General features: G+C 40.9%; 2 protein-coding genes across 2 annotated transcripts in view; one reads left to right on the top strand and one right to left on the bottom strand.

Annotated features, from left to right (window-relative positions):
• Positions 1-705: 705 nt before the first annotated feature.
• LOC107217004 (laminin subunit alpha-1) overlaps positions 706-25032 on the top strand; it is a 167918-nt gene continuing 143591 nt past the window's right edge. Inside the window, exon 1 of the mRNA XM_046732348.1 lies at positions 706-1234. Within this exon, the coding sequence (XP_046588304.1) occupies positions 1117-1234 (118 nt within the window). The 5' untranslated portion in view covers positions 706-1116. The remainder of the gene's footprint in view (positions 1235-25032) is intronic.
• LOC107217003 (integrin beta-PS) lies at positions 12886-18202 on the bottom strand. Its single transcript, XM_015654352.2, has 15 exons — positions 18009-18202; positions 17437-17641; positions 17049-17277; positions 16898-16964; positions 16320-16490; positions 16145-16243; positions 15908-16075; positions 15679-15834; positions 15485-15616; positions 14708-14989; positions 14426-14638; positions 14215-14337; positions 13854-14022; positions 13620-13759; positions 12886-13527 (listed from the first exon to the last, which is right to left on the bottom strand). The coding sequence occupies exons 1-15, from the start codon at positions 18153-18155 to the stop codon at positions 13444-13446; spliced, it is 2385 nt and encodes a 794-aa protein (XP_015509838.2). The 5' UTR covers positions 18156-18202; the 3' UTR covers positions 12886-13443.

The following is a 25032-nucleotide window of genomic DNA, read 5'->3' on the forward strand; positions in this document are numbered from 1 at the left end:
TTTCAAAATTCTTTGTATAAATACTGGGTTCCTCGAAAGCTGCCGTTAATTTTGACAAACTTGAGACAATTTTTTTTATAAATAACGTCCAGTTACGACAGAGGATTCGGGCAACAAACCTTCAATCTTATCTGAAAATTCATGTTCTTCAGGGGCAAAAAATCGTAATTCGAAGGAAAACCGTGGAATCAGTATGTATAAAATTCCGAAGACGAAGAATGTTGAAGAATGGAGTATTCAGAGAATGCAGTTAAAAACATGGTGGGACAATTTTCAGACTGCAACATCCAATAAGACACTCAAACTAAATTTCCAAAAAGATATCAGATAAGATCGTCAAGTATAGAGGTCTGCGAATTGGGGGTCTTTTGGTAAATCTGTTAAACACAAGAAAACTCACCAGCAACGTGTAAAAAATTGTCTCTCCGCTGGTGCCATCTGTGTTTCCGATGAATAACCGCGGGCCAACACGGTAGGGATTAAGACTCGAAAAAAACCCTTCACCGAAATTCAAGCCAGCTTTTCGGCTCCATCTCTTTGAGGAACCAGACCGCAATTAATTGGCCACTCTTCATCGCAGGCGAATGTTTGGCCATGGTGTCAGACTCGACGAAAGGGCTACTCAAAGGTTTCCTTAACATCATCGTCGGCCCTCCGTGCTCCGTCGGAGGGGTCGAAGGACGTCGAGGCGCGTGCGTCGCGACGGTGGCGCCTTTCGAACCCTTCGGGGCGGCTTTCGGGGTGGATCGATAGTCCACGCGGCCTTTTTACTGCCGAAAGCGGTGTAAACCGTATTCTCAGATGCCAATAGCGTACGCACGTCGTACTCGAAAAGACACCTTCCGGTCTCCGTTGCAGAGGGAGGTTTCTCTTGGCGCCCCCTTCGCGTTCCCCGGCGTTCCTCGGCCCGTTTTCTCATCTCCGTACCGCAACCCCCGGGGGCCGAATTTCGCGTCCACCCGACTCGCCGCCGTTCCTCGGCGCCGCCGAACCCCCTGGGGATTTTTTGAGGTTATGCAGGAAGCCGGGGGTGCCGCGCTATCGAACGCTCTCGAAGAGCCCCCGATGCCACGGTTCAGGCTCAGGCTCGCCTTTATACCCGACGGCCGCTAAAACATGGCTGCTACGTCGTCGGGGTGTCCGAAAATGGGGGCCATCGTCCCTCTGCTCGTCCTACTCGTCGGCCTTCTTCTCGTCCTCTCGCGCAACGCCGCCGCGGAGAAAAGCAAGGAATGTAAGTATACGGAAACCGGATGCATGCATTTTAAACATTATCACACCTACACCCGACGCCTTACATTGCTTTTCTCATATCGGGCATGCTTTTACTCTGGCGGGATGCTTTGATTCTGCGCGGTCATTTTTCTTTTCTTTTTTTACTCTCTTTCCTTTAACCTTTTTCTTCGCCAGACTCACATTGTTACACCGGGATGCTCATAGACTCTCCACTCGCTCTTATCATGCTCTCGTAATCGACAAACCATTCGTGTAATGTCCAAAGTAAACCTCGCGCCGATCCTTCAAAATTTACCCGGAAGTAATGGAGCGTTTAGTTAAGGATCGTCTAGCTATTTTAGCCACTTACAAAGTGATGAATTACCCGTTTAGTTAATGGGAACGGTAATACGTTTTTATAGATTCTTCAGTTTTTTTAAAATTTTTGTTCCATCATTTTCGTCGTATAAATGTCACTGCTCAAACCCAATTTATATCGTTGTTTCTAATAAGTATTTCTTCGACTTGAATAAATATCGCGTTAAATAGAGATTGGCTATATCAGCTCTACCAAAGTTGTCAAACGAAAAACTGTGCAACAATATTTCATGCACCTGTTTTTTCTTCATCTTGTCTTGCCGCTGTAATGTTCCGTAATGTTCCGTAATGTTCTGTAATGTGATCAATCGAATTTTAGTAATCCAAAATCGTGAGGTAACTTTTAACTTGAATTTTTACGTCCATTAATGAACCCAGAAAATTTGCAGAGACGTCGCGATGGTTTTTTCACGCGGAATCAAATTTCGAGTTTCAGAATAACATGCTTTGCTGTTTCAAGCAATAAACTGGGATGAAATTTTTGAAAATTTTTGAAAACGTACATTCTTTCGGACATTGAGTCTCATATCTCACAGTTCTACATACAAGTTAAACCCTGATAAATGTTTTACATCTTTGCGCATGTTTTGAAACTTGATCCAGAACGTTTTCAAATAAATAATTTATCTGCTTTCCAAATATCCTGTACTCTGTCTAAAACACATTTCACATGCCATTCTAAACCTAATAACAGATTAATTAAACTATTCTCAACTTCAGTCGATTCTAAAATAAATTAGGTACCTTTGAAATTTTTCCCTTTAGGTTAAACCACGATTGGACTAGAATCAAGATCAAAATCGAACCAAGCGTAAGTCCGCCTTAGGTATATGTGTGTAGTAGCTGCGAATAAGCTACGAATACGGATTGTAACCATTTGAGATGAAAAAAAAATGATTAGTTGTGAAATAAATTATTAACGTAGGATTTGCTTGGTTCGCAACATGCTCGGTAAGGGAAAAAAAATATTTTGGACCCTCTTAACGCGCGAGTGTATATCAATGTATTTACCCCCCTCAAACTGGTGGTCAATTACTCGGGCTGGTCTGCACTTTGGAGCACGCGACACCTGTCACGCACTTTTTCCATCTGTATACCCGAAACTACGGTGTTGAACAATATTTTTATACAAGTGCTGCCTAGCTCATACACGAATCGCGGGTCAGAGTTATACGCTGCAAGAAAGCACAAAATTGATTTTAAATTTACGACCGGTGGTGGTACACGGTTAAACGGATACGGATGTCTCGAGCATCTGCGCGTTCTCATCACCGTTTCGATTATACACGGTTCACGGTTCAAAGCTGATCACTGATACAGAACAAGCAATTTTATCCGTATCTTGTGAAAGCTGCAGGAGATACTCTCGCGAATTATTTCTATGGATTTAATTCTCTTCAATTAAATATCCTTCGGTACCTGTGCGAAAAACACGATTGCCTTCAACGGGCGACGAGGGACTTGAATTTTCTCTTTGAAGAATATGTCAAAACAGGGAACAGCGTCAGTTGAATTTCGACAAATTGAATTGATTTATTTCATCGCCAGAGACGTGGAAACTCGGCAACAAAAGCCTCCGTTTACAAATCGTTTCCCGTCGTATAATGTACGACTAAATTCTTCGCACATTAATCTTTGGTATTATACGTTTCGTAAATTGATATTTTGTAATATAAGGGATATTTTCCAATGTGTTGAAATTGGTTTCATTTTCTCGTAAATCGAGAGGAACCTGCAGATTCCGGACGGAGGGAGTCAAAGTTTGGGGGAAAAACAATCGATGTCACGAATAAAAGTCGAGATTTATTAGCTATTATGTTTTGCGCTCGGTCCTCACAATTTCAACCGTAAAATATCCTCGTAAAAAAGTGCTATTGCAAACCGTAAAGCTAAAGCACTATTGCCAAGACGTGGTAGGCTTTTCGTCGTCGGTGAGATATTCCTCGATTTACGGTAATTAGGTATGTTAATCGCAAGATTGTCCATAACTCATCGTGCTGCACGGTTAAATTTCTGAAGCGAGAGTTGAGCTCGATAGGTAGAAAATTATTCCAACTTGAGCAATAATAACAGAACCGTTTTCAAATGTCTCTGATTTTTGCAGAACAGAATAAAATGGAATAGTGTAGTCAATCTTTCGCCATTTCATTGCACGAATATCGATGATTTTTCTCCGTAGACGCGTGTAAAATTTCCAGTCAGAATAGTTTCAAGCCTTATCAATATACAACATGTATGTAAAGCTGAAAACGTTTGAATGCATCCTTTCGCTCGGGTATTTTCCATGTATGCTGAGCTTGCGCGAATCTTTTCTCCGGAATGAAAACTCTGGTAGAGACCCAGATCGTTTTCCTGCAAGCTCGTTGCAGAACCTTCGTATCAAAGTCAGGATCGCTTTACTTTTCTTTCGTTTCAACTTTATTTTTCTTTTTTCTGTATTTTTTCCCTCCCATTTCGCCTCTTCTCTTTTTCGTGTACTTGTTTGCTCTGGAGAAAAAAAACCGTTACATTTATACAGCTGGTTGTGAGCAGAGGTTGGCAGAGTGCTCGAAAGTGTGAAGGCTCGATTTTCGGAGTACACGATTAAATTCCCCATTAAATGTTGAAGCCCTTTTGAGTAAAAGATGACTCCTCGGTTTAGTGGAGCTAATTTCGAAACTCGAAACAGCGCTGAGGGTTTCGCCCCGAGGCGAGGCTGCGGCGGTTGCGGCGGACAAACAAGTCCTTTCTCTCTTGAACGTGAAAAATATGAAAAGAGGTATTTTTGTTTTTCCCTTTTCACGCGGGGTTTGAGATTGTGCGAGGCTGCAGGCTGTCGAGGGCCGGGCCAATAGCGCGGCTTAATTTCATTAATATTCCCCGCGGTCGTTGATGGGAAAATCTGAGCCAATGTGAAATATTTCGGCATTTCAGGGATAACGCGGTGGGGTGAAGGGACTTTTTGTTCGCATGATGGTTAATTTATTTTCGCTTTATATAAGGATTATATACTGACGCGGGGGAAAAAAAAAAAAAAGAAACAGGGGACTAAGTGTAAAATATTACAGCAGTAGATATATACTATACACGTATATGGATAGTTGTAATTAATTATAGCGACGGTCAGGTTAAGTTGTTAAACCGTGCGATAAAGTTGATTTTTACATAACTACCGAATGTAATTCCAACGATATCACAGCGGCTTAATTCCTAATTGTTTCGCGTAAGCCTTGAAAATCCTGTTGAATATTTAGCGAGCTTTTACCTCCTCGGCGGCAGCTTGGACGGCGGATTTTGATGACTTACTTAAACTCATCGTATCATTATTTTTAATCCTCCAAAGTCTTGACACAGCTATGCCAAAAATGTGCTGCACGCACACCTGCTGCGCCTTCCGAGCATGGCAGGAACCCAAGTCCGCGAAGAAAACACGCTAATTGGTGAACAAAATTTTTGCATCATAATGACAAAAAAACAAAAAAAAGGGAATCCCGAATTTATTAAACCGACGATTAAAAATGAAAATTCAACTCTCCCTGAAACTTGATTTCACGCCCAACTCTCGTGATGTTTTAAAAGCCGTAAAAAATGCGGTGATATCAAAATAATTGAGACATAACGGATTATTGATCCACAAAGATCAAACTTGTACTAAACCCGATGGTTTTATTACAACAGTTTCTTTTCTCGCCTTCATCCCTTGGACCCTTCTTCGCGTCGTCTTCATCTCGTTGCTTGTCATTACGTTATATCGCAAGGGCTAAAGATGCAGAGGGACGAATAAGATTGCGAGCTCACCGGTTCTTGCACTACCCTCAAAAACCCTTGTCAGGCCGATTGGCGGTTCAACTTCTTGCAGTTAAATTCTATCCGACTATCCCAACCCGGCAAGAACTTCTGCAAAGATGATTTATATCGACAACTTGTTTTCTGGAATCCCAGGACATACCCGCACCGGTCTAAAACGCTTTCCATATCGAACGCTCAAGGTGTGCTCGAGTATTGAGCTCGATTTAAACAACACAAAACGCGAATCCAAGTACGACTGAAAATGAATTGCCTGGAGCAATGAGCCGCGTTGATGTCCTGTACGTGAACAGTGGAAGCGTGTATTTTTTTTTTTCAATCTCGTTGAGTGAAGTCTACCAAGGGATGAAAAACCAGGAGAGAAACGCTCTCTGCACCGGATCGTTCACCGGTGGAATTGATAAAATTTCCACGTCCGTGCAGCCTCCGGCGGGAGTCGAACGATACAAATGGAGTCTTAGATAGACGTTGAACAATCCGACTGTTCAATCGCGTTGTGAAATTAATCAAGAAAACGTCCAACCTGAGCTCTCCGAGGTCCATTTCCCCTGAAGACCGCGGGGATTTTGTTGCCTGCAGAGTTCCAGAGAGTCTGAGGGCATTAAACCGTGGCTGATGGTAGGTATAGCGGTGTTAGAATGGGGTTAAGCCACGCGAGAGAATACATGGCTGTCGTTGTGGAGGCGGCTGAGTGAAGGAGAGACCTGCAGCAGGGGAATTTCTACCCTTTGCAAGAGTTTATTATGCCTGTCTGGAAAAGCCGAGGTCAACTTTGAAAGGACGAATCGTCTCAAACTACCCCTGATGGTCAGAAACGAGACCGTTCTCTTGCCGACAAACTAATTACTCCCAAGAATTTACATAACGGTTGTACGCTGACCGCGCCATTGCTTCACGACTAGCTTGTTAATTAACGCCTCACGGAGTGGAGCGTCCCTTGGCTTGCATATGGTTATCAAATCCGAAATAACGACGTTTATTCGGAACTTTAAAAACGCCGGATCAAAATTAGCTTGTTGAACAGAAATGAAACGAGAGGGCTTACACGAGGTTAACATTTCTGGATTTTGCGACGATTGCCATTTAACGTTTCGTTACTCGTTGATATCACGCGGTGTATTGAGTAGGTTCTTTCTTCTGAAAGAAAAAAAAAAAAAAAACGAAATATCGTTTTATTTTATGGGTTCAAGTGGAGAAACAGTAGTTTTTTTATTTCAGAAAATCGTGTGCTTAATTATAAAGGTGCACGTGTTTATGATTGAGGGGGTGGTTCACGGCAGCATAAATACTCAGCTTTGGATTTTCCTTTGCTATTTCGGTAATTAATTCAAATCTGTACAACTCTGCGGTAAAAATAATTGCCTCGATCATTTTTGGCTAAGTCACCCTAAAAACTGATGGCTTTTTGTATACATGGATTAGTGGTAGACGAGAGAATGAAAAGAAAGTTTTGACGATGTAAGTTTGACAAAGAAATAACAAGAGAAATACGTATTAAAAGCTTAAGTAGTACGAAATAAAATGAATTATTGTACGGAAAATAAAAACGTGACAAGCAAAGTGTACAACGTTTATTAACACTTCTAACGGGCATTTCATGAAACTCCAATATTTTTCATTCTGGGAAAAAACAACGTTTGACATGGATTAATTCGAAACCGGTGTTTCCAAGTCAATAAAGTAGCGACAATAATAAAAATTACGCTGTCTGATTAATACTATGGAAAATGTTGAACCTGCTTTACCCGGTATATAAAAGTCCTGCAGCCTGGCTTATAAATACCATATATACGTATTAGGTATAGGTTGGCAAACGTGGTAAGTGAAATGGAAGTAAAGCAATTTGAGGAGAAAATGAGAATCGCGTTGACTGCAGCGTGAAATTTTTCAAAGGTACACGTATATGTATAATGTATATTTATATACCTAAATGTACATCGTCTGAACACATGGATAAAAAGGGACGAAGCGTTATTTAGGTTCGTCGTTAAGTTGAATTGTTTTAAGTCACGGTTCGCAATCTTCGGACGGCTATCCAAGTACATTAGGTTCTTCATAGGTATAATAGCTCCATACCATAGCAGAAACATCTCCAAGTCTTTACCAACTTGTCAGATGCAATTTATACCGCGGAGATGCAGGCACAATAAACTTGCCCTCTTCATCACCCGAGTAAAACCACTTTGCTAAACTTCTATGCGTATTATCTACAATACACCTGCGCTTGAGTATAATAATGCGGAAATAAACTCGTTGGTACAAAACTACCGGAACAGAAATCCGAATGAACAAAAACGCCCGTCTTTTTGCCCGAGTCGTAACTGATTCGAAGGGCGCCAGATATTATGATTTTTTTCTAAATACGAGATATTGGCAATCTTATAATCTGACCAACGTTTTGACTTCTCATCTGACGGTGTGATTCCCGCTGCTTGAAAAATCTGAAAATATTCATGAATATACATATATATACATATTAATGGAAGAAAACTAGTGTTTCAAATTGCGTCAAAACCCGTCCAATGTTGTACCGAGTGTATAGGAATGGTCAATTTTGCAAACTGAAACTAGAAGATGTAGAAATTTAAAAAATTCTGTGTTATATCTTATATTATTACATACTCGATAATTTTTTCAGCCTAATTTTATTCCAATCCGTCGAGTTGTTTCGTACGAATTCAATGAACAAAATTTACTACTTCCATAAGACTGGTGAATAAAGTTTTTTTATAGTGTATTTTTGACAACGACGATTTTAAAAAGATCCCGGCTTTTGGATCGTCGTTATTATCTATGGCAATTGAAAAATAAAGTGAAATGAAAAAAAAAAAAACTTTAATTGTGGCTTTGCGACGTGTTACGAAGGGCCATGATCTGTGACCATCGAACATAGCGAGCAGAGCCATATTTAATCTTCACAGTTATTAAGAACGCCTTCATGTACCATTATAAACGTACACGAGGAGCTGGGACTGTGTTGGGCTTTATATTATTCTATCGGTGACGTTACATGGTTGGGGAAATCAGTACGATATTCGAACGCGCCGGGATTCGAACCGACCTTCGGTCGGGCGCTTCGGGCTTCGAATGCCGCGCCCGAAACCGCGCGGCCATCGATACTGCCGGTTACAAATGTGTCAAACGTCTATTTCACTCGTTGATCCGTACCTTCGTTAATTACCGAATGAAAAAGAGTGGATCGATCAGTCTAGAACTGCATATTTCAAAGATGAAATTAGTCAGATTCATTTTTCTTACGTAGCATAACACCATTTTGTATGAAATTAACTGAAATAGATGTGTGTGTAGGTATATACGAAAGTTTTTTTTTTTTTTCTTATACTTATTACTTGTGATATTGAGTCGGTGAATAATATCTCAATTTGATGTTATTTTCACATGCTTGTATAAATCTATATGATTAGATCGACTCTGTATTTTATTGCATGTAATTAACACACCATTTTTTAAAATAAATTATTCATGAAAACGTTGAATTCACAAAGCACGCGGTCGCAAGTTATAAAAAATATCATACCGTGGCGGATAATTCACACGTTAAACAAAGGCTGCATACTCGCGCTCGTTCTTAGCTAGGACGTCTATAGACGGGATTTTCGAATACGGAAAACCCCGCAGTCTTGCTCTACAGGTATACAATACTCGTCCGTAGTTTCGCCCTATCCTTTTGTCCGTAGATTTTCACATTGAAAGGCGAACTTATATATCTAGACGTCACAAAGGGTTTCTATTGCCGGTATATTAATCCATGGGAAATTGAATTTTCGAACAAACTCTTTCGTTCCGTATCGATTGTGAATGACAAATCTGCGCCGATGTCTCAATTTAATGGGATTTAGAGGTAAGTCGTCTGCAACGTCAAATTGGGAAATCCGCTATCTGGAATAAGCTGTGTGCAGACTCGATGCCCATTTGAAACCGAATGCTTTATCGAAGGTGCCGGTTACACCTACAGCTATACGAACTTTACGATCAGACGGTTTATGCTCATTTTTCTTCTTTACATATGTTCTCATTTATAAAATGTATGCGGTATAGTATAGTATAGTCGATTGTTGCCGATATTGGCTGCAAATATTATTTCATTGCCACATTTTTTATGACGCTAGAATTTCTTTCTTTTCCTGCTATTATTGTGAAAAATGGTGAGAATACAGGGGAGTGAAAATCAGTTTGACTATCTAAAACATTCAAGTTGAACTTTTCTTCTCCGAATATTTATCTACAATTTAGAGTAAATTCATCAGTTACGATTCATTGATATTTTAAAGCAGCCGAATCAAATATTATCCGACGATTCAGGATGTAAGTGTATTATACTTTCCTTTTAACATTAGATGTTAGAAACGAAATACTCGCAATTCCATCACCGTTACTTCCTGCAATGCCTGGTGAAAAAAAGTTGACCGTGTTTCGCCGGTAGAAATATAGTCGAAAGTAAGCATCTACGATATATTATTTTCCGGGGGTTTTATCGCTCCCCGGAGAGCAGTATAAGTGGGAAGGTGAACCTCCTTGCGTGTCTGTGTGGGTGGATGGGTAGGCTCAGTCATGCAGACTGTGACGTATTTTGAAGCTTACCTGCTAGTTTCCGATGCACGGAAATACGCGAGCTGCATCACAATCGGCGATGTCTTGGCGCGGACGCTCCGCGAAAGATAAAAGAACAAAAAGTTTCGAGGGGCGATGCGAACGGGGAAGAAGAGACGAGGGTTCGAGCCATCGGACCAAGTTAAAGAGACACGGCGAACAGCGAAAGCTTGCGATCGGAAACTAACATCGGACAAAAGCATCCTTCGTAATCCGGCGAATAGCTCGTATACTGGGTGGTCGATTGTAATCTCCTCAGGCACATATCTCGGACACGAAAAAGCATTATATACAAGGAAAGTTTTGTACAAATTTTGGTGGGGTTCAAAGGGGAAAATTTATATTGGTATGGGTCATCTTTTGTAGGATTATTGTGGGATCTTTGAGATTTTGCGAGTAACGTCTGATTTTAGATAGAGAACACGAGTTTCGGATATGAGCAGCCGATGGCCAGATCAAAGACGAATTCAAAAACTTGAAAAAAAGAGTCGTAATTCATAGTCGGTGATTGAAGCCGACCACCCTGTAGATCTTATTTTTGCCATACGCTGTTGATCTTATTTTTGACGTATTTCTTGGCAGAAAATCAACTCCGGGGAAATAAGTTTAGTTTCAAAAGTATTCCTGAAATAATTGGAAAAGTATAATATTTCAAGCTCGTTAAAGCTTTGGTTTCGGAGTAGACTGGCATTTCCCGTTAATCGATTAGAAACGCTTAATTTTATCTCTCGTATTTCTTCGTTTTATTCCTCGGAGGCTTCTTCTGTCTTCGCTATTTTTTTTTCATCTATATCAGCAGTAGCGTCGGCAATGTTGGCGAGTGTTGCTGAAAGAGATAAAAGAAAATTGAGAAGAATACACGGCGCGGACTGATCATGAAAATCCTAAGTGAAAACCCGTACATGAGAATAAAAATTACAGATGAAAGATAAATGAAAATAAAACTTTCCGACAGTGCTGTAAAATATACGTCCGTCTGGGTGAAATATCGCGATAGAAATAAGAAGCTCGTTTCTAGTGACAGCGTCGATGATTAACCGGGCAATTCGAGGTTGACTCGAAGGAGGCACAATATGTGAGGGGAAAATACGACACGAAGAGAAAAAGAATGACGAGAAGTGGAGATGTGGAACTTGGAAAATTGAATACTCGCCAGAGAGCAGCAGAGCTGCACCGCAAAGTGGCAACTTTTTTTTTCATCATAGTACATAGTGGAAAACGAATGACAGTAAGTGTTTCTATTTGCGTCAGTGTTTACGTGCATGTATCTACCGTAGGAAGGTTCGCCGCGAACCGTTAATTGCCAATTAACACCGATCGTTCGGTACTCCGTACCACATCTATCGGTTCACCGTCGATAAACCATCGATTCCGGTGCACCGTTATAGACGTTCATACACACATACCTGTATACGTACAAGTATCTCGCCATTATTGATTCGATAACTAATAGCCACGTTGTATTACTTGAAACTATCTTTATTTCGAAAGTGCAAAAGCAGCTGGATTCCAGCCGGGCAATTCTCATTAAATAACGCGCGCGCGGGTCACAGCGCGGCTTTGGTAAACGACGATTAGCCCTGTTGAACGGGGGTGAACTGTAATTGTGGCGGTGTAAACTCACCTTCCGCATCGCAGCTTCATCCCCCGCATCACGCACTGCATAAAAAGTGCACCACTAGACTCGCGGTTCGTGTCTCTCCCGCAGGATCTCCGTATAATTAAGGTACTCTCTGAATTACTCGAACACGCACCGCAGTGCTGTGTGGGTACTTCGGGTGTTTGAACAGCTGTAGATTAACCGACTTTATGAAACGAACCTAATTAAAACGACACCGTTACGGCGCGACGTATTCTGCAATGTTGGACAGGCCTAAGTTTGTTTAAAAATTATATTACTACATATTGCGTTTACTTATCTCAGCTGGTGTCGGAACGGAAACCACTAGAATTATATTTATCTTGTAAAGATAAGAAAGGAACGTTCTCGGGAGTACAAGAAACCAGGAGAAAAAAATCTGTATATAAGGTTATTACTGCACTGAAACTTTTTTTTTTCCCCCCGCTTTACTTCCTCCTCTTTTTCGACCAGCGAAATCATCAGGCACGAATTATTTTACCGTACGCACTGATTACGTTGAACTCATGTCTCCGAAACAATTCGTGAGATACCCTTATTTAGTGTGACCGCGTCTTATAGCCTACTTCGTAGTATGTTTTCATTTACATCAAGTCTAATTGATCGAGACCATGTTGAACACCAAAAATAACATGATGAATTAGTTGATTAACAGTTTATTGAAGATATTGTTACAAAGGGTGAAATCACCCGTTTTGCCCCCCTATCCAGTGATTCAGTAATCATCGTAGATAAAAGATGCGTAAAGCTTTTATATGCTAAAAGAAGAGTAAGGTTGCTGTGGCAACCATCATTATTGTAAAAATGGTCTTGTTTCGGACGTTAAATCGATAACACGCATTTACCAATGAACGCATTTTTCCTCGTCTTTTAATTTACTGACTGTTTATTCGCTTCATAAGCTCACGAACTTGTTTAATTTATTTTGTAACGCCCAGTTCGTTACAATGTAGTGGGGGAACTTCTCGTGGCTGTTACATCACCTTTTCACTTATTTTTCCACAGAATGACGGAGTATTTTCAACTTTTTACGAATTCCTCGTGCGGTTCACAGTCTTTTTTCCCTGGTACCTGTAATGCCGTTTCTTCAATGCGCACTTTTTCTCCATATAGTGCAAATATGCTTGACTACATTTTTCATACGCCCATCAATTTTATATTCTCAAAACCACAGTTCCCCTCAACTTTGTAAAGATTCAGAAAATTTGGAGCAGTAATATTTGCTTTGAGGAATAGGGAGTAATGATTATCCTAGGTAGGTATGAAAACTAGTATGTTTATTATGGTTGATAAATTTGGTCATTGACAAATTTTTAGTATTCTTATTACGGTTATAACATATAATAGTTGTAATGTGTTTTTAATTGTAATAGCGAAATATACAATGATTAACTGAATTGGGCTAGTTCTGCATACTGAAGAACCACAGGTTTATCCGATTATGGATCCCTGGTACTATTCACGATAGAGGAGATTTCATGTAATATGAGACAGGTATACATATAAGAAAAGAAGAAAAAAATTTACCTACAATAAAACTAATTTATCATCCGGCGAAGATAGTTGACCGAAATTATTTGTACTCCAACCTATTATAGTAGAATATTTAGTAGGTTCATGATGCTAAATTCCTGTACTCAAAACACCGTTAAGCGCTCAATTGTTTGAATAGTGATACGACAACTTGATTCGGAAAGACAAATGGCTTATCACTATATGTTAAGAAGCTAAAAGGATTTATAATAATTGGACAGACCTAAAAGATAAGTTACGTATTCTGTATGACGGAAATATGAGCAAGGGTTTGAAGCATTCTAAAATTCATCGGCTTCGCGAAGAGAGCTGAAGGTGGGGTTTTGGAAAGTTGTCACTGCATCAACGTAGAGTGGATTTCGAGTCTGCGGCAAAAGAGAGGATGATGTAAAATTTACATTAACGATTGAACAATAAAATTTGTTTCTAGATTTTAATCGAAATAGCGTTTCCATACCTGACCCCATTTTGGATTCGCACGCTCTTTCTCGAATTTCTGGAACTCTCTCTTGTCGTGGACATGCGTTGCCACCTTCCATGCCAGGATAGTCAGCAATCCCAGTAACAAAGTAACAGCCATCACGGCGAGAGTCACAGCTGCGAGAAAAAAACAATCATTTCACCGATTCGATAACGACGTCGAACGGAAGAACCGGTCGATATAAACAAGTCTCGGTCTGAGAATTCCTACCAACGAAATCATCGATCAGGGGATACTTTTTATCCTTTTCCGCATTTACATGAATATCCTTGCCGTTGTAAAAGTATGTAAAAACGAACGTGGATCCGTCACCGGCCGGAATTTGGCAATAGTGTTCTTCTGGGTTTTTCTCGTCAGCGTTTTTCTCAATCGCGTCAACCTAAAATCAAAGAGAATCGACCTTCTGCAGTAAATAATCTGGATTTTTTCCCTTTCGATTCTACGGATTCGAGGTGCTCGTGTTGTGAATTCTATTTCGTCCAGCCTGCTGCACAAATTGAATCATGTACAGCAGACTGCACGCAGGTTCGATGTAAAAAATCTTTCCGAAGATCGTGTTCGACGTACTTGCCTTTTTAATATTGTATTTACCGCAACCATCACAATCCGGGGATTTCGTGTGGATACTGCCGGCTTTATGCACAACACACTCAACGCAGTCTTTGAGCTCGTCGCACTTCTGACTCGGGCACGACTGAAATAGAAGAAACTTTATGAATTTTTCGCTCCCGGTTACGCGATTGCCAAAATCCAAGCGCGTGCGAACAGTAAGACGAACGCACCGGGCATTCCTCGCAGAATTCTCCGTGCCTCTTCTTTTCCTTGTCGCACACGCACTTTCCGTCTTTGCACTCCCCGGCGCCGCTGCAAGCCTTGGCATTTTTGACCGGCGGGAGACACGAAGACGTGTCAGTTTCCAATTCGCATGCTTTTCCGCCCCATCCATAGTAGCAGGTACACTTTCCGCAATCGCATGTCCCGTGCCCTCCGCACATCTGAAATCGACGCGACTTTTCAGTATCCGTTTCGCACAACGTGACTCGCAAAGCGACTCGTCGACTCACCAGGCCGTCGTTGGATCGTCGGCAAGAGTTGTCGTCGCACTCGCAAAATGTGCCCTTAATGTTTTCCGAGAAGCAGCAGCACTTGCCGTATATGCATCGTCCCTGATCACTGCACAGAACCTCGGACGCGTTGCTCGCCCGACAGGCCTGCGTCAGCTTTTCCGCCTCCTCCTCGTCTTCGTCCTTCTTGCTCGGGCAGTTTTTCCCGAAGAAATCCCCGTCGTACGTGCAAACACCGCAATCAAATTTCTCGTGACTTCGGCAACGCGAAGCTTCTGAGTTCTGTGAGAATCGGGAGAAATTTGTAGGGGAGAAATGAATTTGCTTCAGAAATCATCCGTACGTTGAAGATTCAATGCGGCCTTGGAAGAATTTTCATAAGTTACGTAATTTACCAAACCAGCACGACTGTTACACTTTCAGTGGCCTTAAGCCGTGCAGTGAAATTTAACTTTTCGACGTTGACGTATGTATCTTCAAATATCAAAGTCCACGTATCTGAAACGCAAAAAGGGCTCAACAGCCTCATCCTATGTATAATGCTTAATAAATACGCGTCAGCGCATTTTCCTTAGAAGCAGAAATAAAGAATTGGCGTAAATTCTTCGAAATCGCAATAGTGAATTCCTTAAATTCGTGCCATTTCTTTATTTCTGCGTCGAATGAAAATGCGTTGGAATGTTTTTGTTCAGAATTAGATATAGAATGAAGCTGTTCAGCTTTTTTGCGTTTGTGACACGTGGACTTCGATATTTGCACCTCTTTAACACATTATACCTTAGGCTTGTCCTTCGAGCATTCGCAGCCGCACAGAAGCTCAACGTTAACGATAAGTTTTTCGTTGATTCCTTGTGGCCGAATTTCGATGGTCTGATGCCAATCTTCTTCTCGCTCCGGGCAGGTTATTGCCTAGAAACAAGTGATCGGCGTTTAGCTTTCGCAAAAATGAAAGAATCGACGTGATATCTGACCTTTATTTCGGCTACAAATTCGACGGTATCGTTAAGGCGAATGTTGTCGCATTTATCTCGCAAGTTCTCCTCCTTGCCCGAACACTTCGAAAGAAACTGAACGTCAATGACGTTCGAAGATGTCCGACTTGTCATCGTGACAGATTCGACTAAACTCTGAAAAGTGGCCGATCGTGAGATCGAATGTTTTGAAATTACCACGAAATATTTAATAGAGGAGCCTGCGAACCTCGTATTCCTGCCTGATTACTTGTAGAACGTTGTCAAAGTTACTACCAACAGTTCGAACTGTGGAACCCTTAATCACGCGTGTTATCCCTTTATAGACCTCCTCATCTTGAGAGCGAAATACCAGAAAAAGTATGTTCACGGAGTTGTTAGCAGCCTGGTGATTTATCTATCGAACACATAAATTATTTTCTTGTTTAAACTTGAAATCCAAATACCACATTACGTCATGATTCACCTGGCCAATGGAGGGAAAGTCTTGAAGTTCCGCATGTGTATAATACCCTGATTCATCCAGATGGCACTGCTCGTCATTAGGTTCAGGCAATCCTCCGATCTAATCAGCAATAATTATCTTACAAAACTGGTCCCGTTCAACAAATTTTCAGAGAGTTGACTTGAAAACTACGCACCTTACCGTCACCAGCGATGTGAGGGAGTGCGTCACTTGCGTGAATAAGAAGATTTCGGGCTTCTGATCGCCAACCAATCTGTTCTCTACAAACGATGGATTGCATGATACCATCGAAACCGCTCTCGGGGATATCATTAATGCCTACATCAGGGCCAGGATCACCTACTTTCTAAATAGATTATCTCGATTACGATCAAAAAATTTTGCTCCTACGAAGTGGATTTACCGTTGTTGGTCACGTTATGGTACCGTATGCGGCCATAGATTGATCCATCAGCGATTACATCAATCACATATAAAATCGTGGCCACGAATGCGTAGAAAATTTTATTTTTACAGTTTTGAGCATTGTAGAATTTGATTCTCGAATAATCGAATGATAAAAGTGTCTGTTGATATTTTCTTCAGGGTTTTTTTTGTGATTAATTTAATAATTGCATGTATCTACAGTACGAGAGAGAAATCCAACATTCGATAAATGTAATTAAAAATGGAGTACTGGCTGCAGTTAACGCTGCCTCTATTTCATCTAGTTACACCCGTACCAAATTGGGACTTTACCCAATAGTTACTTACCTCGAATTCTTTGAGATTTTTTGTCAGGTTGAGGCTGTGTTTAAAAGCGTAAGACTTGGGAAAAGTTCTGAAACAAATTTAATTAATCTAGCAACTATTTATTTCACCTACGGAGAAGCTTAGATAAGAGTTTCAGTTTCTGCTCCATTACAAATTGTTATATAGGACGGTTGACGGGTAGTTTTTTTTGTCGATAAAGCTTCCAAATCCCAACTGGAAGTCGGATGTGAGGTGTTTCAGCTTGCGGGCTATCTGGCGTCCCAATTTGGAAAGAGTAGCTCGAAATTTATCCATCGATATCGACAAATCGACAAGGAAATACAGATCCATTGGATAATCCCTGGCCCTTTTATACGCCAACTTGAGACGGTACTCTTTACCTGAAACGGTAAGTCGTTGCAATTGTACGATATATATTGTACCATCATGAAAATTAAAATTGCGCAAATTTTCAGGAACTACGCTCTAATCAAGTACTGCAGATTGCACATCATAAGTATAAAACACCGAACCATAAATTGATCATATCTTATACGCACCCTTTCGAAGCCTCAAGTTGACACGTTGCGGTCGGAGCTGCACCACTTTCTTTCCTTTTTTTGCCGAGGAAAAGTTCGCGTCGTCAATTAGGTTCAATTGGCTTGTGTAATTCTCTTTTTTCCCGTTCGTGCACCACAAGCTGTCCTCGGCAAGCTGACTTTCGTTCACACATCGTGATTTCGTGTCACTCGTTTTCCGGACATCCTACGTTAGAATGGCAGAAAACTTAAACTTGTGGAACCAAGGTAAAATGGCAGCGAGAAACCGAAAAAGTTTTCATTAGAATCCGGTTGTTGACCATTCAATGAATGCCCGTGAAAAATGAAAATATCCAATCAGATCTAAATATATACAAATTGGTCCAGATTTGTAATTTGTGGAGTTGTGTGGAGCTTAATAGATCTTATCACATCCAAGTATGCGCGACCCACCTAGATGTGTTATGTGTAGATCTAAATTATAGTTCTATAAGTTGTACGTGGTTAGATCGGACTTCAAACAAAGTTTGGATGCAATGAAAATTATTCATTTTTTCCCATGGCTGTAAGACTTGACGAAAGTCATATCTCACCTCGATGTTACACCAGATACAGCCCAGAGTTCTAATACACGCCGCGCAAGTCTTCTGCCCGGTACAACCATCGCGGACATTTTTCTGCCCAAGGATGACGGCCGATTCGAACGCAAAGATTATCACAGCACAAAACCAGACACGCATATTTATAACTCTCGGGAGGGACTGAAGTCAGTAAGGCCAAGAATCCTCAGAACTTGGAGTCGAACGTTACGGTCAACTACGAAGACTGGTGGCCAGGATATGCATCAGAGTCAAACCGCAGATCAAGATAAACAACATCAATTATACCATAGTTGCAAAGTGGAACTAAGTCTTGGGTTACGGATAATCCAGTTTGAATATTTCTTATTTTCTTTTCTTGTGTGATTTAAAATGTCGTACCTTTTGTAAATTCATCAGTTTACCATCAACATTTCGATTATGCCTGCCTACTGCTGGTATTACATGAAACGTGTAATGAAAGTTACCTCAACACGGGGATATTAAGGGGAAAACATTTTTTTATTCTTTATCGAGTATTTTTCGGAAAATTGTTAGTACAGAAGCGTAAAATTTTGCAAGAGACATGCTACTAATGGCAATAATTATCGATTTAGTACAATTTAGGATTTCAATCGGAAATCGTAAGCAATTTTGACGTAATCCTACGAAATTATTTTGATTATTATGAAATCTTCAACGAAACCGGGCAGCGAACAGGAAAGTATTGAATTGAATTCACGTTAATATACTCACTTTAGTAGGTTCCAGTAACTCGCAGTAATCACTACAATCATTTTCCAATTGGGTGTTTTTTATTGAGAAAGTAGGTATATAGATATTATACAAACATTGTACAGTAACATTGAAGTACATTATATATGTATTTACACACTTTCGTCAAATTCAATTCTTACTGCCTCCTACTGTGCATTCATACTGTGAAACTCGCAGCTCGGCGCCCTCGGATAGGCAACCGTAGTTAAATTTGCGACTTCTACTGGAATTTCTAAAGAAAAAAAGACTGAGAAGTCAAAAAATAGCACGTGAATACTGTTAACAGCTTCGTACCTTGGTCCGTGGCAATTTACACCGAATTAACTATGACGATAGAATATCTTCAATAAAAAAGAGGCTCATGTTACACACATTATCAACAAATTACGTGTCTCTAGTAGCATTGCGATTGGAATAACTTGCTTTTATCGTAAACACTTGCGGCAGCCAGAAGTCGAATTTGATTCGGAATGACGGAAACGCAGCACTCCCATCATCGATGTCCCTCGTCCCCTCGACCGCCTCAAATCCCTGAATAATAAACTCACATTTCGTATTCCGCTCATACCAATAGATCATACCGGCGAGAAAACACGATTTCTCCATTTTGTTTCCATAATCGGGAATGCAACGATCTTACCACGAGGTGTATCGCAGGATCAATTTCTCTCCAGGACACGATGACCTGTATAAACTTTCAGCAGTGATTTCTCGTCAATTGCGGAACACGCAGATCCGCCAATTGCAAATTTGTCTATCCAGGTGTTAAGCAATCACCCCGCGCAATAATGGGGTGATCCTTATTCATGGATGTTCTTAAACCGATACAGCCAGTGGCGGGATCAGATGAGCTTTCAATGCAACGAGCATCATTGTCAAGGGCCAGGAGTAACTATTAACTGAAATTAGTTCAGAGTGGTCTGATTGTCAGCATCCTGGTGAATACAAACAACCGAGTAAACTTTACACGGTGTAGAAGCAGCGGGTATTCCGTATTCGTGGAGGACTCACGGCACTTTGTGATACGCGAATAAATACAAGTCGATGAAGTTTCGGGCGTGAATTATAACGGGTGGTGCAGGATTCCATACAACCCTGACTACCGGTGGTATACAGAGGCACTCAAATGCAGCTCGCACAAACCAGACAACACATTCCGTGCGGTTATAGCTGCAGGAGTCGCAAGGCAGGCGTTATTGATATATGCCAGCCACCGTGGCTTAAAGACGAAAGACGCAAACCCTGGAAGCCGAAATCAATAGTCTGAGAAGAGACTAGAGACTGCCGCACCATCTTCCTCGGACATGGATTCCCGATGCTGGATGCAGATACCCATCGAGTCATTTCTTGTCTCTTGGATGCGGCCAGACGAGCGCCTCGACATATCTGAACAAACCGCTCCGATTGGGTACCAAGTCGAAATGGAACGTGGCTGTTTTCGCATATTAGAAGCAACAAAATTCGACATCAAAAAGGAAGCGGTCGGTGATTTGCGAGCCCTTAAGTGGCCTCCTCGTTTCTCTCGAGGGTCACGGGGTGGCGGGCATTTTGTTAAGCTCCATAATGCGTAAGCTGGTGGCTTCCGAGGGCTGACAGCGAAAGTAAGACGAGTGGCGTCGTTATACTCAGTAGTGCTGCGTCACTCTGGAGTATCTTTTTCGTGGGTAACAGCTGCCGCGTCTAGAAGCTCTTCTCTATTAGTTGTTTACTGATTTTTAAGCGGGACGTTTAACCGGCACGTGCGTAACAGCTCGACGCCTCCTGAGCCGCTATAAAACACGGAAATTTTAATGCATATATGAAGAAGGAATGTTTCGCTTGCACATCCTCTTTATTTGTCACTTTCTCAAAGCCGTATCGATTGCATTTATTACGATCAATGAATGATATAATACGGATCACCTTTTAAAATGTCCTTAATGAACAATGCATACCTATTATGTTGATTATGAAAGGAAATTGCGTCATGTTTCGTTTGGAAGCTGTGTAAAAAATTCGATTTTTTACATGTATTCGGTAATTCTTTTATACCATTTCAACGACAACGCGTAGACCCGTAGAGACAATAAACATTGAAGTGTCGAAAGCTGGTTTCCGGTTTTTTACACGGTTGACCCGCCGACCGTACGGATCGTTCGGAGAACTTTTCTTCGTAGCTTATTGAATTCTTGCGTGTCGAATTAAATTTTACCGACTGACTTTTTTTTTACTTTTTTCACCTTTTCTTCCATTACGACTCGGGAGTAACAGGCGGATGGCGTGCCTGTGGGATATTCTCTGGCTAACAGCTACGTCGTACTACTTCTATGTCTTACTACAGCCGACGAGTTCTAAACACTCGTTTCGTCTTACCAGGAAGTAATTTGTTCCCTGGGAAAAATCCCGGAGCTGATCGTTTCCTCGGATACTTCGGCTTCGCTCCACACTCGCCGTACAACGATTTCCAATTTCAAATTTTTTGCGATTCAATTTTCAAATATTGGATTCGGTTAATCCCGGCCGTTTACTTACGTTATTCACAAATGCGAAACCTGATATCGCCTTGTCACTCCCCTCTCAGAAAATACAGTAGTAGTAAAACCTTGACGAGATTTTTATAAACGTACCTTGCATGCTCATCGCTGCAAAAGCAGAGGGATCCCTGCAGAGGCAATTACCCGTAATGCCTGTACTTGTTAAGTCTACTTTGTAAAGACCTTGTAAATCGGTAACGTGAAACTTGTTGTTCAGATACTTTGAAAGAATTAGGAGCGTAATGAAAGTGCCGAAAAATCCTTCTACCCTGTAATCAGCGACGAGTTGCGCTTTTGTCCAACCGACTATCTCGCAAAAATATTCGGCCAAAAATTTCACGTTCAAAAGTAACTTGCTGCGGGTCGTAAGAACCCGTGCCGTTCAATGTATAAGCTCGGCTCTTGAGTTAGGTTGGTTGTCTCTGAAACGAAACGACTTTACAAGATCAACTAGGACTGTTATGGGATCAGACAAGTGGCCTTTCCGGCAGCTCTCCTGCTTTCGGTTCACAGCCGCTGTCTCAGCCCACAAATTCTCAACTCTGCAGAAGAGTTTTAGCTACTTAAACTTGGTTTTCGACGAAAGAACCCAATTTTCGAAACAAATTTTTCTCATATTAGATACTGAGCGAAATATCGCGTGGACAAGGTTCTAATACGCGATAATTTCCGATCAGTTTTTTACGTTGGAAAAATCGCAATATTTCTTTTAAACGGACTATCGGGAGTGAAAATTTATCGCTAAAAATGGCGAAAAACCGCGTTCTTGGAAGAAAAGAAACAAGAGTAAAAATTACAATTCTTCGACGCCGTACGTAATTGGGTGAAGAGAAGACGTCCAATGTATTACGTATCTTGTTAAAACGGCAGAAGTTTTCAAAGTGCTTACAATAAAGAGTGCAGCAAGGGTGATTCTCGATAGGAGGTGGGCTTATCGCGAATTGGCCCCGTGGACACTCGCCGCCCTCCGGCGGTGTTTCAGCAAATTTAGCCACTTTCTAACTTTTCGAACGGCACCTGCAAGAGTAGGTAGGTATTACACAACGCAGAGGAGAGTACGGAATTTCCCCAAGCGTTCAGCGCGCAATCTCCTCTGTCTGAAGTCTGCGGCATATCAAACAGCCGTCGACTCGCCGCTATAATGTTCCAGAAATCCGCGGCAGTGCGCGTAGGTAGGTAGGTAGGTATAGCGTGAAATGTAATTACGAATTTGCAGAACTTGTCGGATAGATTCGCTAGCCCCGAGAGTTCAGCAGTGAAAATTCAACTCACATTCATGATTAAACTCAAACAAACAAACAACCGACGGGAACAAAAGGTTCACGTAAAACGAAAGCTGTACATAAGTATGTATGTATGCACGTGTAAAACGACCGCTGATATTAAATCGGGAGTGAAAGGATCCCCGGCAACCGGGGTGAGCTTTAAGGGCGATTGGCCGAGGGGGTGAGAAAAAACGACTAGGCTACTCCGCGGCCCGTTACGATCGTGCTCGCCAAGTAAGCCTTCGTGATTGCCTCCGATGAAAGAGATCAAGATGGTTTTTCTTTACTTTTCGTTTCTTCCCCGGCCACAGTTGCGAGAAAAACGAACAGCCGCCGATGCACATACTTCGTATCTCGAGTTCTCTCTTACCGCAGCAAATACCATCCACCCATAGTTTTTCAAGATTCGATATTCAGGTTCGTCAAGAAGTTCGTCTTGTACTGAATTTTGCATTTAATTCAAGAGAAGACGGTTCGCTTTTCCTCCTTCTTATCAATATCAATGTCAACTCACCTCGGGGTAGAAATAAATCACCACCGAAGATTGGGGTAGGTAATTAGTGAGATTTAAGGCTCCTGCTCAACGGTTTTCGGAGACTGCACGTTCAGAACCTGGGGTAAAATCCAACTCCCCGAATAATATTGTAACGGTTTAGGCGTTACGTTAATAAAATATGGATCCGCGAGTTTACTTATTATCAAATCAAAGGCGTGAACAAAAATATCGTGAAAAATGCTTTTAATGCAATATACGTGTTTCTTGTTTAAAGTCTGAAACAAGACTGTTTTTACAATAATATCGGTTGGCGCAGCAACCTTATTCTTTTTAAAGACATAAGAGGTTTATAAACGTCTTTTATCTATGCTGACTACTAGATCATTAAAGAGGGGGCAAAAGGGGTGATTTCACCCTTTGTAACACTACTCCCCCCCGAGGAAAAGAGTCGTCTCGACTCGGGAAAGTTAAAACAATTATAAAGGTGATCCAGTAGTCAGTGCTCAAAGGTGAGTTGGAGCTGTGGCTCTAAAAATTTAAAAACTCCCTTTTTTACTATCTGGCATTTGCCCACAGTCTCAAGGTAAACCACAGAAAACCTTGAGCAGATAGTTGAGCGTTAAATAATCTCAAAAATTTATGTGCCATGTTTTATAAAGGTTAGTGTTATTAAGTGTTATGTGGCTTCATGAATACAAAGTTTTCCGCAACGGCCCAGATTGACGTCGGGAAGAAATTCGATTTTCTTCATGAAGGATCCCTCCGAAACAGGTTCGGATGAAAACACCGAAACGGGAACCGACAATTCCAGGTCCAAATAAGACGAAAACAGACTTCTCTTCATATAAAATAAGGAAATCGTGGGGTGACTTCTTTAGGAATAGTTCACCCTAGAGTTTTGGAAGGACAAATGTGAGTGATGGTATAACAATTCAAATTCACTAAGTGAATTTGGGAGAATACTTGAATAAAGTAAATTGAATACGTATTCAAAAGAAAAGAAACGATCTTATCTGAATTATTTCTGCGTCCTTCTTCAAAATAAAACCACCAGTCATCGTCAGGAATCGGGGAAGATTGGAAGGAAAGGGCTGTGTCAAATAACCTGAAAAAGTGCTCACAAAAACTGACACTTAAGGTTAATAAAATGTGAAAATCAAGCAATCGCTCATGGACCTCGAAAAATAATCGTGACTCATTTCACATTATTCCTTAAACCAAAGCCTATCCGACACAAAACTCGATTCCAGAGAAGAAGTTTCTAGAAAGAAACAACCGAAGAAAACAAATTTCAAATTGATTAGCAACCCAGAAATAACAACCCATTATCAAGCTTCCGTAGTAAGAAGAATCATGTCAAAAATTCATAATTTAATAAACGCGGGAATATTAGCCCAAACCTTTGACTTTATTAGTTTAAAAAACTTGTCAGAAGAAGAATTAGAAAACGTATTCCAGAATCAATGGAAAAAATTTTCTTGTGGGTTTTTCGATTTCCGAATCGAAGAAGGGAAAATTGGTCTTCTGTGCACGTCATGCTGTACCCGCAGGTAAATGGAAAAAACAAACACAAGAAACAACCCCTTATTTAAATAGAAATTTAAATTGAATTTTTTTTTTTTTTTTTTTTTTTTTTTTTTTTTTATTATTGTGAAAATTCCAGTCCTGAACATCCGCGAGGTGAAGTTGACCTACACGTAACCTTTCTGAAGGACAATACGACCTGCAACGTTTGCAAAGATAGTCTCATTTTCATTGCAAAACCGACGGAAGGCTGCTCCGAATGTGAAGCCGTAAAAATTGAATTAAAAACAATTATTAAAACCGCATACCACTTTCAAATTATTTAGTTTTTCTGTTCTGTTCAAATATTAAAAAAAAAAAAAAATTCTGTTCAAACTGTTCAAATATTCTTAAAAATGTAAATAAAATAAAATTAAATTGAAAGGTTTAACTTTATCCGTGTGTCATTGCAAAACAGAAGCTAG

The sequence above is a fragment of the Neodiprion lecontei genome, chromosome 2, assembly GCF_021901455.1.
Source record: "Neodiprion lecontei isolate iyNeoLeco1 chromosome 2, iyNeoLeco1.1, whole genome shotgun sequence".
Taxonomy (NCBI): Eukaryota; Metazoa; Arthropoda; class Insecta; order Hymenoptera; family Diprionidae; genus Neodiprion; species Neodiprion lecontei.

Bases quoted from the DNA above. Each gene is read 5' to 3' on its own strand.
- LOC107217003 (XM_015654352.2), bottom strand. From the start codon at position 18,155: ATGCGTGTCTGGTTTTGTGCTGTGATAATCTTTGCGTTCGAATCGGCC. The intron at 14,990-15,484 runs GTATAATGTGTT...CGATTCTCACAG, and splicing joins GCTCGAAGGACAAGCCTAAG to AACTCAGAAGCTTCGCGTTG. The intron at 14,023-14,214 runs GCAAGTACGTCG...CTTTGATTTTAG, and splicing joins GTAAATACAATATTAAAAAG to GTTGACGCGATTGAGAAAAA.